Below are 19188 nucleotides of genomic sequence, written 5' to 3' on the forward strand. Positions count from 1 at the left end.
TCAGGTTCTACAGGGACACAAGGTTCTACAGGGACATCAGGTTCTACAGGGACACCAGGTTCTACAGGGACACCAGGTTCTACAGAGGTACCAAGTTCTACAGTGGTACCAGGTTCTACAGTGGTACCAGGTTCTCCAGGAACACCAAGTTCTACAGAGGTACCAGGTTCTACAGAGGTACCAGATTTACAGGAACAGAAGGTTCTACAGACTACAGAACTTGATTAGGTTGGTGGGAAACAATAACCTCTTTCACAGCCTACTCTTATAACCTAGAACTCCCATACAAACAGGCTCCACTCACCAAAGATCAAAATGGTTTAATGAATGTATTAAAAAAGTATAAAGCTCCTATACAGAAACGGTGAAGCATAGCAGTAATGAAAGGCAAGGAGTATCTTCAAATCTCTGTACATCCCGCGCCCTGCACAGAACACAGGTACAACTGAACATCAAGGTACACGCATAGGAGAGGAGTTCAACGTCCAGGTAACCATGGTGACATCAATCCTTGAGGGTCAGGGGAAGGAGAATCCCCCAGGGTCCAGTGATTCCGGGTTGTCATTTCATAATCCCTTTTCCTCTGGAGGGGGGCATTCTGAGGTCATGAGGACAGTCTTTTGTGGTGAGAAGAGATGAGGGCTGTATGTCTCTTCTCCAGGACCAGGGCCCCGTTAGTCCAGACCCTGCAGATCAGGCTGCTTGTACGACTGGGAACCCAGACTTCCTGTGGGGAAAAAGTCACAAGCATCAGAGAGCGCCTGGGAACAATCCAGTAACAACACAACAGTGGATCAGGGCCATGGTGATGCCACTGTGACGCTGGTTATCATTCATCTGCTCAGCTGGATCATTTGCTGCCAGACCCTTTCATGGTTCACTGACCAGTTACTGGCACTAGTCAAATATACAGAGGGGCGATGACACATTGAGTGTTCTGGCTTTTAAACAGTTAAACTAGGACTCATCTGGTGGGCCTTCTGAAGCTGCACATGACAGAAGCACGAGATACAGAGAGAGTTCAAACAATAACAACAAACTAATCCCAGGAAACCTGCTGGCACATCGTACGCACAGGAGATCCCACTAAGCACGTCTTACACGCCCGTCCCAATCAAGCTAGACCCACGGCCCCGCAGGAGCGCCTGCCCCGCAGGAGCGCCTGCCCCGCAGGAGCGCCTGCCCCGCAGGAGCGCCTGCCCCGCAGGAGCGCCTGCCCCGCAGGAGCGCCTGCCCCGCAGGAGCGCCTGCCCCGCAGGAGCGCCTGCCCCGCAGGAGCGCCTGCCCCGCAGGAGCGCCTGCCCCGCAGGAGCGCCTGCCCCGCAGGAGCGCCTGCCCCGCAGGAGCGCCTGCCGCAGCACCCACAGAGGACATGAGGAAGCGTACCTGGAGACACACACAGCACACACGCCTGGGACGAGCGAGCAGGAGCCAGGCAGGAGCAGGAAGGTCAAAGGGCAAGCAGGAAGTAGGTGAAACTAGCCATGGGAGAGCCCACGAGGACCTGATGCTGTCTACAGGAAGTCAGCACTGACCACGCCCATTGGGCTAGGTGAAGTTTGCAGCGGGTGGGGGGGGGATCTAAGCAAGGGGGTGGGGTCATGTGTCCAGTGCCTAGCTTAGGGGACTTGCAGGATCAGTCAGCATGTGGGTGTTGGAGAAGGCTGTGGGGGGTGGGGGCAAAGTGAAGCAACGTGAACAGCTAGCCTAGCGTAGCTCCCAGCCATGAGGCGCGGCTAGAGGGAGCTCGGGTCCTTACCAGCTGTGGCTAGGCCCCCCTCCATCCTGCCCTTCATCCCTCCTCCTCCTCCTCCTCCCGCGTCTCCGTCCGAGGGGTAGGGCCGCTCGCCCCTGTGGGGTTTGGGCCTGAAGGGGAAGTCTTTCTCTTTACCTTTGGAGCCTTTGGGACGGCCCGCTGTCTTCTTCTTCGACTTGCTGTCGCCCTTCACGCCCAGCAGGGGGTGCACCTCTGGGGGACAGTGAAGGGGGGGGGGTCAGTTTACTGTGTGTGATCACCCTTCAGCAGCACTGGGTGCCATGGAGTCATAACTGAAGCTTTTGATTTGAATTGATTTTTATCAGAACAACATTTCACTCCATTTGCGCTTATGACAGAATTGTTCTAGGGGGTTCAATACGTTTGCAGGGCCGTGTGTGTGATGTGTGTCCCCTCGTTTGAGGCCTCACCGTCGCTGGGCACCCCCTGCAGCTCGATGGTGGTGGTGCGGGCCTTCTTCTTGGCCGGCCCCCCCTCGGACGAGGGCTGCCGCTGCTTCTTGCCGTCCCCCGCAGACGAGGGCTCCTCGGCGGGGGCCGTCTGCGAGGCGCCTCCAGCGCCGTCCGGAGGAGGGCCGAACGGGTTCTCTTCGGGGTCCTCCACCTCCGGGGCGATGGGCAGGTACAGCAGGGCCTTGTAGTCCTCCAGCTCCTCGTCACTGGTGGGGGTGGAGGGGGAAGGGGTAGGGGGACAGGTGGAGGTGAGGGTAGGAGAAGAAGGTGAGGGTGAAGGTAGGTAGGGGTGGATGTTAGGGTGGGGGTGGACGTAGGAGTGGGAGAGGTGGTGAGGATAGGAGAGGTGGTGAGGATAGGAGAGGTGGTGAGGATAGGAGAGGTGGTGAGGATAGGAGAGGTGGTGGATTTAGTTCTCTGCAGGTTTCAAGGTTGGTGTGAATAGTGGACCAGGTCTATTTAATCCACAAATCCCCTCCACTCACCTGCTGCAGAACGCTATGATGGGGTCGACAGAGGTCACATCTACCTCCTCATCCTCGGCCGCATCCGCGCCTAACACACACACAAATACACAGCATCAATATCCTTTCACTAGAAAGATAATGCAAGACAGTGTCTGGCGTGTGTGTGTGTGTCTGTGTAGTGTGTGTGTGTAGTGTGTGTACCTGTCTGTTCTGGTTCACTCTTGTCCTCGTCTTCTATGTCAAACTCAGACTCTCTCTCCTCGTACTCCACATTCTCGTCCAGCTCTTTAAAGTCCGGGGCAAAAGCACTCCAGTTTTCCTGAACACCCAAAATAACACAACTCACAACGCAGCTAGAACTGGCACTGGCTGCTAGAATTATTACTAGGATACTTTTAGGGTTTTGGTTTGGAATTGGTTGGTTTTGGCCACCAGATGTTTTTAGTAGAGAAAGGACTGGAACATTTCAAGTTTGGTATCGGCGACTGATGGTGGGTTGAAATAGGATCTGTGTTACTTTCACTAGTTCCCAGAGTAGGGTCCAGGTGTAAGTTTGGAATGGTTCCTGCATCTTAGGCAGGGTCTAGGGGCCTGTTTACCCAGACAAGGGCCGACAGGAGGGGCTGAGAATGGGACACTCACCACTTGGTTCTGGGCCCAGATGGACACCACTCCGCTGGAGATGGAGGCGATGATGGGACGCACCGGGTGCCACTGTGGAGGTCAGGGGTCAACAGAGTGGCTTCAGGGGTCAAAGGTTATATGTGCATTTCAAACAGTCAACTAAACCACTTATCTGCCACAATATATATAATTTTTTTTGTCTGTCTGGATGCCTTTGTGTCTGTATTGTGCTTGCTTCCTGGATAAATCAGAAACTGAAACATGAAATATTTTCCATGAAGCATTTTGGACAAGGCTTCCTAGGTCATTCTTTATTTTTTGAATGAGTTAAATACTGCTTCAATGAAATATAGTAGAATGATTCAGTTAAATAAGATGTTTCAAGTTTGGGTTGGGTTTCTCCTCCTGCTGGAGGCTCCGAAGCGAGACAGTCTACAGGAGCAGTCTAGTCTACACGGGCAGACGCCCCTGGCATGGGCCCCTCCTCCAGGAGCCACGAAGCGCCTCCTCTTTGACTCCCTCTCTTGGACTCTCTGGCTCTCTCTGTCCAGGTCAGCCCACGAGTCAAACACACTCAGCCGCAGGTTGAAACTGTGCCTTTCGACCACAAGGGGAACACATTGGTTTTAGTGCACGGGACAAGGACTGGGAATACAGGGAGCTTGGTTTCTAGAAGCGCTACCCACTTGAGTCCCTCTGAGGACGTGCAGGGCAGCTGCTCAGTGACAGGGTCAAAGTAGACGGAGTAGAGGGGCAGGGTGGCTAGCTCAGGGCGCTGGGACATGCTGGAGTAGATGTGCTCCAGAGGGTGGCGGGGCCCCGGGGGGCGTCCCGGGCAGAGGTCGCGCCACAGGGCCGACACAACGGCGTCCAGAGTGGGCTGAGGCTGCCAACGGAGCAGGGTGCTGGGACATGCTGGCAGGGTGCTGGGACATGCTGGCAGGGCGCTGGGACATGCTGGAGAAGCCTGACGGTCACAGGTTAGATATCATTGTCTGACCTTTGCCTCTTTGAACGCCAGAATAATTTCATATAACCTGCACTAAAGTAGAGGGAATCTCGTGAGGAATCCAAGAGTCCCTTGGAAAGTTGTGTTCAGTAAGGTGTGTTTTAGGGGCTTGTTGTCTTCTGCTGTCTACAGTCACATTGAACATGAACTACCCTCTTTAATGACGTGACTGCTAACAGTGTCCAGAACATTCTGGGTTTCCCATATGAAACCAGATGTCAAACTCAGAGACTGTGCTTACCAATCTCCCTCATGATTATCACTGTTTTTAAACTGTCCGAGGATATCTGACAGTTTTTTTTTTTGTGGTTTAAAGTGGAGCGTCCACAAATTGAAGGAGGGTACAATTAAACCATTCTTCAAGCAAACACTAAACACCAAAATAATAATCTTATAAGTAAGGAATTGTTACAGTGCAATAACTTTTGGTGCTCACGGTAGGTAACATTTCTCTTGGGTTTAATATTAAAGGAACATTGTAACCTATAAACTGGCTATCTTACATTACACTACACCAACTTTACATTACACTAATATTGTGAATACATCAGATAAGAGGAAATCATGTCTTACCTTCAAAATCTAAATGTTTTTGTATGAAATGTGACACTTTCTACTCTGTGTTTACTCTTGATTTCCAACGGAATTATCAACCCGATTCTTAGAATTCATAGAACACCATGTAATTCCTTGCCCAGTGTCAGGGTCATGTTAGTGTTGCTAATATAGTTGTGATGGAACAGAGAGGACCCCACAGTGCCTTTGTGTTCAGGAAGTGCTTTTGTGAGTTGAAAAGGGTAGAGAAGAGCTATGGGATCATCAACCACTAGCTGTGCAGCCATGTTACAACTCCTGGAGTCTTTATGGTCCTTTGTTAGGTTCATGATGTCAAGACTGGACCTGCTAGGCACAGTCTTCTAAGGTCAGTAGGTCGCCATACCAGGCTATTGGCATCATTGCTTTCCCACCAACGAGTAAATGTTGCAATAGAACGTTCTAGTGAGCTGCAACCACGGATGTAAATCCCAGCACTGGGACACTAACAATTGGAGCTGGCTAATATTTAAGTAAGTAATAGTGTGTTAGCTTGACTGGGACCCGCCCTTAAGTTCCTCTGGTGTCGTCAGGATCCTGTCTGCTTCTAGAACTTGCCTCTGTATGTGGCTTCAAACACTATAAACGCAGGTCTTTTTTGCCAACTATACGCCTATCAACCATTTTCACACTATTGGCCTCTAAAGCTAATTTAATTAAGTATATAATATAATTGAGAGGAGGATAGGATGAGTAGGTGGAGGAGACAGGAGAAGAGGGGAGAGGAGGGAGGTGGAGAGGAGATGAGGAGAGGCGAGGAGGAGAGGCAAGGAGAGGAGGAAGAGGAGAGGAAAGGAGAGTGGAGGAGAGGAGGAGAGAGGAGGAGGAGAGGACAGTGTTCCTACCGCCACGTCCAGCAGCAGTTCTCCTCTAGTGCCGTGCAGGATCTTCACCAGGTTCCCGATGCTCTTCTCCCAGATGTAGAGGGCATGCTGCCTGGCTGAGCCCGCTACGATGTACTCCCCATCCCCAGAGAAGCAGCATCGCTTCCAGGGGGTTCTGGAGGACACACACACCACTACTGTTACACACCACTACTGTTACACACCACTACTGTTACACACCCTCTACACTCCACACACACACCACTACTGTTACACACCCTCTACACTCCACACACACTACTACTGTTACACACCCTCTACACTCCACACACACACACCACTACTGTTACACACCCTCTACACTCCACACACACACACCACTACTGTTACACACCCTCTACACTCCACACACACACCACTACTGTTACACACCCTCTACACTCCACACACACACCACTACTGTTACACACCCTCTACACACCACTACTGTTACACACCCTCTACACTCCACACACACACCACTACTGTTACACACCCTCTACACTCCACACACACTACTACTGTTACACACCCTCTACACTCCACACACACACACCACTACTGTTACACACCCTCTACACTCCACACACACACACCACTACTGTTACACACCCTCTACACTCCACACACACACCACTACTGTTACACACCCTCTACACTCCACACACACACCACTACTGTTACACACCCTCTACACACCACTACTGTTACACACCCTCTACACTCCACACACACACCACTACTGTTACACACCCTCTACACTCCACACACACACCACTACTGTTACACACCCTCTACACTCCACACACACACCACTACTGTTACACACCCTCTACACTCCACACACACACCACTACTGTTACACACCCTCTACACTCCACACACACCACTACTGTTACACACCCTCTACACTCCACACACACACCACTACTGTTACACACCCTCTACACTCCACACACACACCACTACTGTTACACACCCTCTACACTCCACACACACACCACTACTGTTACACACCCTCTACACTCCACACACACTACTACTGTTACACACCCTCTACACTCCACACACACACACCACTACTGTTACACACCCTCTACACTCCACACACACACACCACTACTGTTACACACCCTCTACACTCCACACACACACCACTACTGTTACACACCCTCTACACTCCACACACACACACCACTACTGTTACACACCCTCTACACTCCACACACACACACACCACTACTGTTACACACCCTCTACACTCCACACACACCACTACTGTTACACACCCTCTACACTCCACACACACACCACTACTGTTACACACCCTCTACACTCCACACACACACCACTACTGTTACACACCCTCTACACTCCACACACACACCACTACTGTTACACACCCTCTACACTCCACACACACACCACTACTGTTACACACCCTCTACACTCCACACACACACCACTACTGTTACACACCCTCTACACTCCACACACACACCACTACTGTTACACACCCTCTACACACCACTACTGTTACACACCCTCTACACTCCACACACACACCACTACTGTTACACACCCTCTACACTCCACACACACTACTACTGTTACACACCCTCTACACTCCACACACACACACCACTACTGTTACACACCCTCTACACTCCACACACACCACTACTGTTACACACCCTCTACACTCCACACACACCACTACTGTTACACACCCTCTACACTCCACACACCCTCTACACTCCACACACACCACTACTGTTACACACCCTCTACACTCCACACACACACCACTACTGTTACACACCCTCTACACTCCACACACACCACTACTGTTACACACCCTCTACACTCCACACACACACACCACTACTGTTACACACCCTCTACACTCCACACACCACTACTGTTACACACCCTCTACACTCCACACACACACCACTACTGTTACAAACAGTAGTGTGTATGCCTCTGTTTGTGTGTGTACCTGTTGACCAGGTCCTGTAGTTTCTGCAGGGGCTCTGGTTCCCCGTCTCTGCCACAGGTTAGGACCTCCCTGCCGTCGTACACGCGGATGATACGGTCGGCTGTGTTGATGAGGAAACAGCTGGACACAGGAAGGAAACTGGTCACCGCACGAACAACAGGCACATTTGCTCACATCATCGCCTGTGTCCGACATGGTTATCAGTTCAGTCGCCTCAAGGCTACGGAAAATGAGACAAGCGCTTAAAGACATATTTCGGTTCCCTTGGTCCCATGCACATGGACTCACCTGCCCTTGCGTGCAAACTCGATGGACTTGATGGCCGTGGTGTTGCTAGTGCCCGTGGTCACCCTAAAGGATGCTACCAGGTCCTGAGTGTCTGTGTTCAACACCAGGATCTGAGGGAGGAAGTTGGGTAGTTTGTATTAAAGGCAGGGTCAGTAAGTTTTGCAAACCTAGCCATTTTGTCTAGAGTTTGAAAGGAATCAAACCTAAATATCCCACCCCCTCCCTTTAACCCTTGTGTTATCTTCGGGTCATTCTGACAATCATTGTGACCCACCGTCATATTGCAACAACTTTACCGCATACAAAAACAAAGTGAAGCATTTTCTTTTAACCGTTGGGCTGTCTCAGACCCCCCACATTGCGAAGGTTAAAAGAAAATTATTTGTTTTTGTATTGGGTAAAATTGGGTAAACACAATGATGGTTCATTATGAACCTTTGGGTCATGTGACCCGAAGGCAGCACAAGGGTTAAAGCCACTCCTTCAAAACACATGCCTGTCTACTGCCGGGAGGTAGGTGGACAGGCAAACAAGTAGCCCGTTCAATCATTGCATTGGGTCTGCATGCCGTCCAATCATTTTGTTCGGTCCGAATGAAATGATTAGTCCTGTTTATTACAGTCCTGCGACGCCCACAGATATCAGATACATTTAATTTTACTGTCACATCTTTAGATGGTTACTATCAGGAAGTGAAGTTTGTTTCAGCAGATATGACAAAAAGTGCTTCTCAACAACTTTACCTACCCTGCCTTTAAGTATGAGATGCACTAGTTCTGAAATTCTGGGCCAATACCTATACTGATGTTTAAAATAACAATTTGGCTTAAACAGTATGTAGTAAGGCTGTATTGAGACACAGCGAGTGAAATACTATGAAATAATACGCACTTGTTTAATGTCAACCACTGTGATCAATCCAATCACTCACTCTCATAAGTTCCAAGAAGCAAATGAAACACTACTACACTTCTACTACGCTCTCAACGAAGGCAGTCGCATTTTCTTTCCCTCTCCTCCCCCTGACCTTCCCTGCTTGCTTCCCTGCTTGGCTTCTATCGTATTGTCTAGTTATTCACAGAGAAATGCTCTGAAGTTTCAATCATTTGGATAGTTTTTGAAGATATTACTCAAAATCAAATACTACAAAAAGGAACAACCTGAGAGGACTGAAGCCCAAGGAGAACAGAAGTATTTTTGGCTGCCCTCCAAGACTGACCACAGGCAAGCCAACTAAAGCTTGTTCCCTGTAGAACTATGGCTTGTAATGACTGCAAACAACTTACTCAGAGGATAGTCGAACTGGAGCTAAGAGTCAGAACCCACTTAGATATCAGAGAGACCGAAGACTTCATAGATTCCATGCTACCTAGCCCGGAGGCTAAGCTACCTGCCAATGAGCCACCCTTGGAACCAGCTTTCTCTCCACCGGCCGTTGGACCGGATGAGTCATGGTCTGCTCTCGGTGCTAAACCAAAGAGGCCTAGCGCCGCTTCTACCTTCATCAGAGATGGGACTGTCACCAAGGATAAACAGCAAAAAAAGCGAGGCAGAAACTCTTCCCGCATCACCTCTCCTCCTGTCACACTCAGAAACAGTTTCGAACCACTGGGAACTTTCTCTCCCTTGTGTGTGGAATCCAAGGCGAAGAGGCACAGGAGTGCTAGCCACGCAGCTAACAAACATGAAGGGCCCAGATCGCCGACACACCATGATGGTAGCTACTACACACATGCAAATCCAACACATCATCGTCTGCTGCGACCGGGAGTCCCCCATTTCACTCCAAGCCCCTCTCGGACCACTCGGGGCGCTGTTCGACCCCCTATCAAGCCTAATCAGACAACAATACCACAGGATTATCAAGATCCAAGGTATGCTAAGACTACCCACAGCCCATCAACACTTAGAGGAGCTAACACTGCTAGCACTATAGAATCTACTGCTAGCACTAACGCAGTGTCTAACCTTGGTCTAGCACAAGATCCTATCATTGCTAACCCAAATAAGATAAGAACTGGCCCCGCAGCTACTGATAAGGCAAACGTTAGAAATGCAAACACAACACCACATATGGCCACTATCTTGATTGGAGATGCCATGACAGCACATGTTAAACTGGCAAAGACAGAAAATATTTGTCTTAGCAACACATCTGTCGAGGAACTGTCCTCAGAGGTACAAACAATCCTCAACAATAAACCAAACAACCCTAAGATTATCATCCACACTGGCTCGTTTGATATCCTACACAAGAAAACTGGCACTGAGATACTTAAAAAACATTTCACCCAGCTACTGAACACACTTAACAGATATCAAGATGTATTCATCAGTGGACCGATTGCATGCTTTCGCTGAGGAAAAGAAGCCTTCAGTCGACTACTATCCTTCAACACATGGTTGGCATCTGTCTGTCTGACACACAAACTGAGATTTATCGATAACTTCAATGTGTTCTGGAACTGTGCAGACCATTTTCAAGCTGACGGACTCCACCCAAACCGTAGAGGATCTCGACTACTAACAGCAAACATCAATCACGTGCTCCTGACCACAAATCAAGCTTCTCTCCCTATCCCTGTTGTGTCTAAGCTGACTGACGTATCCCAAACAACCTCCCATGGAACAGAACAGAACATTCAAACAGCCTCCTGCAAGGACATGGGCCCTGCACAGATCTGCACCCCCCGGATGAATTCCCTTGTGATGGAACAGCTCAGTGACAGAGACTTTCCCAAAGAAAAGCTACGCTAGGACAGCCACCATGCTATTTCATTGGACATACCGGGCATCATCACAAACAGAAAATGGCATGGTAAAATGCATGGTTACAAACCTGAAACTAGTGTTAGAAGTCACAGAACTATCCATATTCTTCCAACAGATTTATCTACCCATGTTTTATCTGTTAATACCCCACAGATGAAACTGGCCCTTCTAAATGTTAGATCACTAAATAACAAAACATTCCTAGTTAATGATCTGGTCAAAGAAAACAACTTAGACTGCATCTGTCTAACAGAAACCTGGCTAAACAATGACACGGCAACAGCAACTTTGATAGAAGCGTGTCCGCCTGATTACAGCTTTCACCAAGTTTCAAGGACATCAAAAAAAGGTGGAGTAGTCGCAGCTATTTTCTCCTCTAAACTGTTGTTCAAAATCACTGAGCTAGGTGAATTCACATCATATGAATATCTTGCTATAGAGCTCAAAACCGAATCAATACTTTTTGTTATTATATATCGGCCACCCAAGCACTCGCCAATATTCATACAAGAATTCTCTGAACTATTATAACTATGTGTCACTAGATATGACAAAGTAGTTTTAAACGGAGACTTAAATATCCAAGTAAATAAAAAAGCAGACCCAAGAACTATTGAGCTCTTAAATCTCCTTGACAGTTTCAATCTAACTCAACACATAACAGACCCAACACACCGGCACGGAAACACACTAGATCTAGTGATAACAACTGGACTAAATATCAATAATATTTCAATAACTGATCTACCCCTCTCAGACCATCATTATATACTTTTTAATGTGGAAATTATCCTAACAAAAACCAAAAAAGAATTCTTAGTCCATAGAAGATATTTAGACGATACAGCTATGATGACATTTTCTGAACAATTTGCTCTATATGAGCCGACTTACCATGATTGCTCTCTGAATGAAATGGTAGAGAACCTCAATGAAGCACTATTATCTGTGTTAGACTCTGTTGCACCACTGAAAACCAAAAAGAAGTGCACAAGCAGAACCTCCCCATGGCTGAGAAATAAAAATGTTAGTGAAACGAAAAGAAAATGCCGTGCAGCAGAGAGAAAATGGAGGAAAACAAAGATCACTATCCACTACAATATCTACAAAGATACACTAACCACCTTTAACAAAACCATCCGTCTAGCAAGGAGAGAATATTTCTCCAACATTATTACAGAAAATGCCAGAAATTCCAGAGTTCTTTTCTCCACCATTGACCAGCTGCTAAACACTGTCCCTGCCCCACCTCCATCCTCAGCAGTTAAATGTGAAGAGCTTGCTTTGTTCTTCAAGAACAAAATAACTTTGATTAGAGCGAGTATTATTAATAGTGGGGTCGAAACTGACATCAGTAGATTCTGCAACATAACCATGAGCACATTTACCTGTATCACACTTAGTGAACTTTCCAAAATTGTCAGCGAATCTAACTCCACAACCTCAGATATTGATCCTATACCCACAACATTCTTTAAGCGAGTGTTTGATAGTGTCTCAGGTCCGGTGCTAGAGATTATAAACACATCCCTTAGAACTGGCGTCTTCCCAGATGCCTTCAAAACAGCTGTTGTAAAGCCCCTATTAAAGAAACCCAAATTGGATAACAGTCTACTTGCAAATTACAGACCAATATCAAACCTCCCATTTATTAGTAAAGTACTGGAAAAGATAGTTTTAGTCCAATTAAATTCTTTTCTTGAAGAAAATAACATCCTGGAAGTCTCGCAGTCAGGTTTCAGGAAATATCACAGTACTGAAACTGCTCTCACCAAAATAATTAGCGACCTCAGACTAAACTCTGATGCAAATAAAGTCTCTATCCTTATCCTGCTAGATCTCAGTGCAGCATTTGATACAATTGATCACGACATCCTAATCAATAGACTGGAAAAGCTTATTCGGTTCACGGATAGTGTATTGAACTGGCTGAAATCATATATCACAGGAAGGAAGTTTTATGTTAGTTTAGGTGACCATAGGTCCAAGAAACATGAGAACTGCTACGGGGTTGCTCAAGGAAGCTGCTTAGGTCCATTACTTTTTTCTCTTTATATGTTACCACTCGGCGACATAATCAGAGAACATAACATAGATTTCCATAGCTATGCAGATGACACACAACTATATATATCCACTGAACCCAACGATGCAACGGCCATCAATTCCATTACAAACTGCCTGTTGGCAATAAACAAATGGATGAATGATAACTTTCTTAAATTAAATGAAGACAAAACCGAAGTCCTACTATGTGGCCCCAAATCCAAAAGAGAGATGCTTATTAAGAATCTTGGAGGCTTAACCCCCTGTCTTAAACCAGAGGTGACGAGTCTCGGCGTAATCCTGGACTCAGATTTGAATTTCAACTCTCACATTAATAAAGTGACCAAAACCGCTTTCTTTCACCTGAGGAATATAGCAAAGGTACGACCATTCATAAACCAAAATGATGCAGAGAAGTTAATTCATGCTTTTATATCCAGCCGGCTGGACTACTGTAACGCACTTTTCACTGGTCTTCCCAAGAAAACCACTGAAAGACTACAGCTCATTCAAAATTCTGCAGCTAGATTATTAACCAAAACTAAAAGGAGAGAACACATTAGTCCTGTCCTAGCTACTTTACACTGGCTCCCTGTTACCTTCAGAATTGACTTTAAGGTCCTTTTCCTCACATACAAAGCTCTACACGGACAACGACCTAGCTACATTGCCAACTCCTTTATAAACTACACACCAGCTAGAACACTGCGATCATCAAATGCAGGCCTATTAGAGGTCACCAGAAGCAGTCATAAGAAGATTGGTGATTCGGCCTTTGTCAATTACGCCCCAAAACTATGGAACAAATTACCCATAAATATTAGGGAAGCTAACACTCTAGACATTTTTAAAAGACAGCTTAAAACCTACCTTTTTACCGAAGCATTTAAGTAATTTTATCTCAAAAGGGTTTTCCTACTTTTTAAAGTTGTTTTCTCTCTTGAACAGAGATCTTATTGGGATTTTTATTATTGTTTGAATTATTTATCACTTGTATTATTGTTTTTATTGATTTTATGTAAAGCACCTTGAGCTACAATTCTTGTATGAAATGTGCTATATAAATAAAGTCTTACTTACTTACCACTCAAATACTTGTGTTATACTGATCTCAGTAACTGACCCAGTTATGACGGACACACACACAAACAAACCCACACACACACACCTTTCCCTTGGCGTTGCCGGTGTAGATGAACTCCCCCCGCCGGTCGAAGGCCGCCACCACGTTCAGGTCCGAGTCGTCGTCCACGGGCAGGACCACGTGCTTGGAGTCGGACAGCGTGAGCAGCACCGGGGCCGACTTCATGGGGCACACCAGCACCTTGTCTCTGGAGGCAGGGGTCGTACAGAGAACACAGAGGAACCGTCAGGCTACTCAAGAGTCTGGGACACTACGCAGTGGTTCTCAAACTGCCATGCAGGAGATATATCAAACCTAAACCATCAGTGGAGACAAGGAAAAACTCCCAGAGTGACAATTGTTTGAAGAAACCCCAGGAGAAGCAATTCAGCGAGGGATGCCTCTCTAACCCTAACCCTCCAGAGAACCAGACAAGATATTTTTGTGATATGCTAATGGGGTGTAACGATACACTCAGCTCACGATTCCATACGTTTCGCGATACTGGGTTCACAATACAAAACGCATCACAATTTGAACAACATTTTAAAATAAACTGAAATTCTATTAGATTTTTTTCAGGGGGGAGACCTCAATTTAGCCTCCCATTCATTTTCAATGGAAGTCACGTGACAGGCAGTCACGTGAGATACTGCAAGGCAGTGTGAGATACCTGGCAGCGCGAACAGGCATCCTAGCAGGAGAAGGGAACCCTATTATATGCTTTATTTGGGCATTTGTGGACAAGCAGCGTCAGTATGTTGCCAGTCAAAACTAAACAATCCAGCATTACACAGCTAGCCCAGTATATGCTTTTGTACATATAGATTTAGATTTGTTGGATCAGATGTTAATTTATTTCCTCCAGGAACACAATGACACATTGAGGGACTTGTTGCACTTGTTGGTTAGTTGTAATGGATTTAACTACTTGTACTCGCTGTGAATTATATTATTGTTGCTTGCTTTCCTCCAGGTACACTCTTGTACTTTTGAGGTTCATGTTGTTTAATTGTAATTTGTTTAACTACATGCTCTTATGGTTCTTCCCATTGGCACTTATTTGCTTTTCACAATGTATGCTTCATGTTTTGGCTGCCCGCAATGTTTTTTGTGGCTATCTCGTTGTTTATGATCATTGACCTATGCACTTTTGTAAAGCTCTCTTTTGGAAGTCGCTTTGGATAAAAGCGTCTGCAAAATGAATAAATAATAATAACGAATAGTAACAGAACTTTCCTACACGCTTAGTTTAATTGCGAGTGCCTTTAATAATCGCATTAGTTCAATCGCGGTAGCCTACTGCACTCAACTAAACTCCTAATTTCCACACACATAGATTTCTTTCAATATTAGAGAGATATAGCCTATTAATATATGTTGGCATACTTTTAGGGGTGCGGGCCGCCCCTCCAAAACAATGGTAGTGGAAACTGATTAACGTTCTTTGTTGTACATACAACTTAACTCAGTTCAAGCAATGTCTGTGTATGCAGTGTATGTCTGTGTATGCAGTGAATGTCTGTATGCAGTGAATGTCTGTATGCAGTGAATGTCTGTGTATGCAGTGAATGTCTGTGTATGCAGTGAATGTCTGTATGCAGTGAATGTCTGTATGCAGTGAATGTCTGTGTATGCAGTGAATGTGTGTATGCAGTGAATGTCTGTATGCAGTGAATGTCTGTGTATGCAGTGAATGTCTGTGTATGCAGTGAATGTCTGTATGCAGTGAATGTCTGTATGCAGTGAATGTCTGTATGCAGTGAATGTCTGTATGCAGTGAATGTCTGTGTATGCAGTGAATGTCTGTGTATGCAGTGAATGTGTGTATGCAGTGAATGTCTGTATGCAGTGAATGTCTGTATGCAGTGAATGTCTGTGTATGCAGTGAATGTCTGTGTATGCAGTGAATGTCTGTGTATGCAGTGAATGTGTGTATGCAGTGAATGTCTGTATGCAGTGAATGTCTGTATGCAGTGAATGTCTGTGTATGCAGTGAATGTCTGTGTATGCAGTGAATGTCTGTGTATGCAGTGAATGTCTGTATGCAGTGAATGTCTGTGTATGCAGTGAATGCACGCGTGAAGCAGGTGCAGAGTAGGTTGCGTGCTGGTAGCATAACTTATAGGATAAAACGGACGTCATATTGTTAAAATATTGCCATAACTCTACGATATATATTGTAAAATGTTTGCATTGCGATATATTGTGCCTCAATATACTGTTACACCCCTATATAGTAGCGAAGTTAACTGTAATATAACATCCAATATTTAGTTGGATTCTTGGATAGGGGATTAGTCTTGGAAATGAACGAAATGTAATAGTTCTTAGACGAGTATGGAACTCATGTGTTTGGTACTGCAGCATCTATAACGGACCATGACCACCAGATAATCCATGTAAAGGTAACTAACAAAACAAACAACTACACTAGGGACAAAAGGACTCGAGGAGGTCTTGGTTTGAGTCCCTGAACACTGCCTCCTGTCAGAGAGCGGGCCCTGCCTCCATGAACACTGCCTCCTGTCAGAGAGCGGGCCCTGCCTCCATGAACACTGCCTCCTGTCAGAGAGCGGGCCCTGCCTCCATGAACACTGCCTCCTGTCAGTGAGCGGGCCCTGCCTCCATGAACACTGCCTCCTTTCAGAGAGCGGGCCCTGCCTCCATGAACACTGCCTCCTGTCAGAGAGCTGGCCCTGCCTCCATGAGCACTGCCTCCTTTCAGAGAGCGGGCCCTGCCTCCATGAACACTGCCTCCTTTCAGAGAGCGGGCCCTGCCTCCATGAACACTGCCTCCTTTCAGAGAGCAGGCCCTGCCTCCATGAACACTGCCTCCTGTCAGAGAGCTGGCCCTGCCTCCATGAACACTGCCTCCTTTCAGAGAGCTGGCCCTGCCTCCATGAACACTGCCTCCTGTCAGAGAGCTGGCCCTGCCTCCATGAACACTGCCTCCTGTCAGAGAGCTGGCCCTGCCTCCATGAACACTGCCTCCTGTCAGAGAGCGGGCCCTGCCTCCATGAACACTGCCTCCTTTCAGAGAGCTGGCCCTGCCTCCATGAACACTGCCTCCTGTCAGTGAGCGGGCCCTGCCTCTATGGCTGCCTCCTGTCAGAGAGCTGGCCCTGCCTCTATGGCTGCCTCCTGTCAGAGAGCGGGCCCTGCCTCTATGGCTGCTGGCTTGGGTACTCACAGGTCCCGGGGGTGGTACTGCAGCTTGAGGATGGGCGAGGGGAACCGGAACCTCTGGTCACAGTCCCCCGTCAGGACGTCCCACAGGGACACGATGTTGTCTGTGGACGCGCTCACCAGCTTGTGTCCGTCTCTGCTCCAACTGTGGACACACAGATGGCATGGGGGGGGGGGGGGGGGGGGGGGGGGGGAGAGAGATGTTTTATAAATGGAAGCTAAACCAATTTGATGTCCTTGTTTATGTTTTACAATTAATTTGATGTAGGCTGAATAGACTAAACAGTAAGTTATTTGACTGTATCTTCAAATTAAAATGTCACACAAGGCATGTGGCATGTTTTCCTAGTTGTGTGACAAAATGATGCTCATTCAAGATCCTAATTCAGCAGCAAACTTTTTATTCAACACAAATAAGGGTACAAATCAATAACTCAATGATTGACCTGACATGTTTCATTTACATTCTCATCGGTCATGACTTTTCATATGCGTGTCCAGTCTTCCTACCTATGAAACTCTCTATTACACGTCATGTAAGAGCAACACATGCGTTAAGAGCTCGTCTCACCATAGCGAGCACACTGGGTGGATGTGAGCGCTGATGATTTTGGCGATGCCCCGCGTCAGGAAGTCCCAGATGACGATTCTCCCGTCGTTGCATCCCACGGCCAGCAGCGTGCCCCAGCGGTTGAAGGTGCAGGTGAGCGCCATGCTAATGCAGTCCAGGGTCCCATCTGCTTCCTACCACACAATAGCCAGAGATGTCACTAAGGCAACCGCAGAAAGGCTATGCACTCTGGACGATTACAAACATACAAATGTATCTCTAAATGAAGAAAACATCGAAACTGGCAATGAATAACATCACACTTGTTGTCCAGTTAATAATCTAGCCTTACCTCTGGATAGTTCTGCCCAAATGACTCTGCAGAAACAAAGAAAATCGTAGGTTTATTACACAAACACGGCCAGTACCGATCGAGCAAGTAATCAAGCAACCCAGGAGCCTGATCATTAGCATCACTGCTTGACAGCTGCATACATTCAATAATACAAAGAAAGCTACTGTACGGTACGCTAATAAGAGTCAACAACACAGCAACCCTGGCCAAGTAGCTTAATAGCGAGCAAGCGTTACCTAGCTGGTTAGCTATGTAACAGTAAAACTATATGAATAATACAATTCGTATTTTAGTCATTTCTGTGAACTAAAATGAGTTCGCATTGAAGCTAGGCGCGCTCTGTAGCTAGTAGAAGTACTCGATTGGCTGAATAGCCATGCTAAAGCTAAAGGCTGCATAGACAACTCCCTAATTTATGGGCAAAAGGTCGACCAAATTGTAAATGAACGAGTAAATGTAATTACCGAGCAACTCTAAATTCATATCCGGATAATAATGGACCTGTAAATAAACCCAAAAAATGTATATTGGATGATATATTGCAAACACTGCCTTGGTTGCGTTCCAGTGTTGCCGCTAACAAGAGAGCGACTGGCGCTTACTCAGAACGAAGGACCCCAAACAAAGTGATGCTGAATTTGCCCGGACAAAAATGCTAAATGATAAATGTGTTTTTGACAAAACTACTGTAGTACGTTTACACTTGTTTCTATGATCTAAAAACTAATAATGTAATAATTGCGGCTACTTCATGTGTTCGGACTTCATATAGAGTTGTACATGCGTTTAGATTGTACACAGTTACACTTAAATGAAAGGTTTATCAAGCAACTGTGGTACTTTGATCCATCAGGGCTGGCAAACGGTCTTAACTATTATAGACCTGCCCTCCTACTCGTGATCATCCGGGTACTGACAAAAATTCACCAATTACATCTTTCCCTGACAAATGGGGCGGAGTTTTGTTTAGTAGAAATGGATGATTAAAATGGTAAATACGTGTTTCTAACCCATAATTAAGACATGCACGAAATGTACATACCAAAAAGAATAAGGTACAGTGCACAAAATTAATTA

At 46.5% G+C, this 19188-nt stretch overlaps 1 protein-coding gene across 2 annotated transcripts; it reads right to left on the reverse strand.

The window, feature by feature from the left end:
* Window positions 1-300: 300 nt before the first annotated feature.
* rbbp5 (retinoblastoma binding protein 5) lies at window positions 301-18703 on the reverse strand. 2 transcript variants are annotated; one of them, XM_067235691.1, is made up of 14 exons: window positions 18576-18703; window positions 18109-18134; window positions 17778-17950; window positions 17211-17351; window positions 14063-14225; window positions 8077-8186; window positions 7789-7908; window positions 5769-5922; window positions 3339-3410; window positions 2898-3015; window positions 2715-2784; window positions 2188-2435; window positions 1892-1969; window positions 301-727 (listed from the first exon to the last, which is right to left on the reverse strand). In XM_067235691.1, the coding sequence occupies exons 1-14, from the start codon at window positions 18592-18594 to the stop codon at window positions 675-677; spliced, it is 1545 nt and encodes a 514-aa protein (XP_067091792.1). In that variant the 5' UTR covers window positions 18595-18703; the 3' UTR covers window positions 301-674. The 2 variants fall into 2 exon arrangements, with proteins under 2 accessions (XP_067091792.1, XP_067091784.1); XM_067235683.1 differs by having other exon boundaries at window positions 1760-1969.
* Window positions 18704-19188: the final 485 nt, after the last annotated feature.

The sequence above is a fragment of the Osmerus mordax genome, chromosome 1 (assembly GCF_038355195.1).
Source record: "Osmerus mordax isolate fOsmMor3 chromosome 1, fOsmMor3.pri, whole genome shotgun sequence".
Classification (NCBI taxonomy): domain Eukaryota; kingdom Metazoa; phylum Chordata; class Actinopteri; order Osmeriformes; family Osmeridae; genus Osmerus; species Osmerus mordax.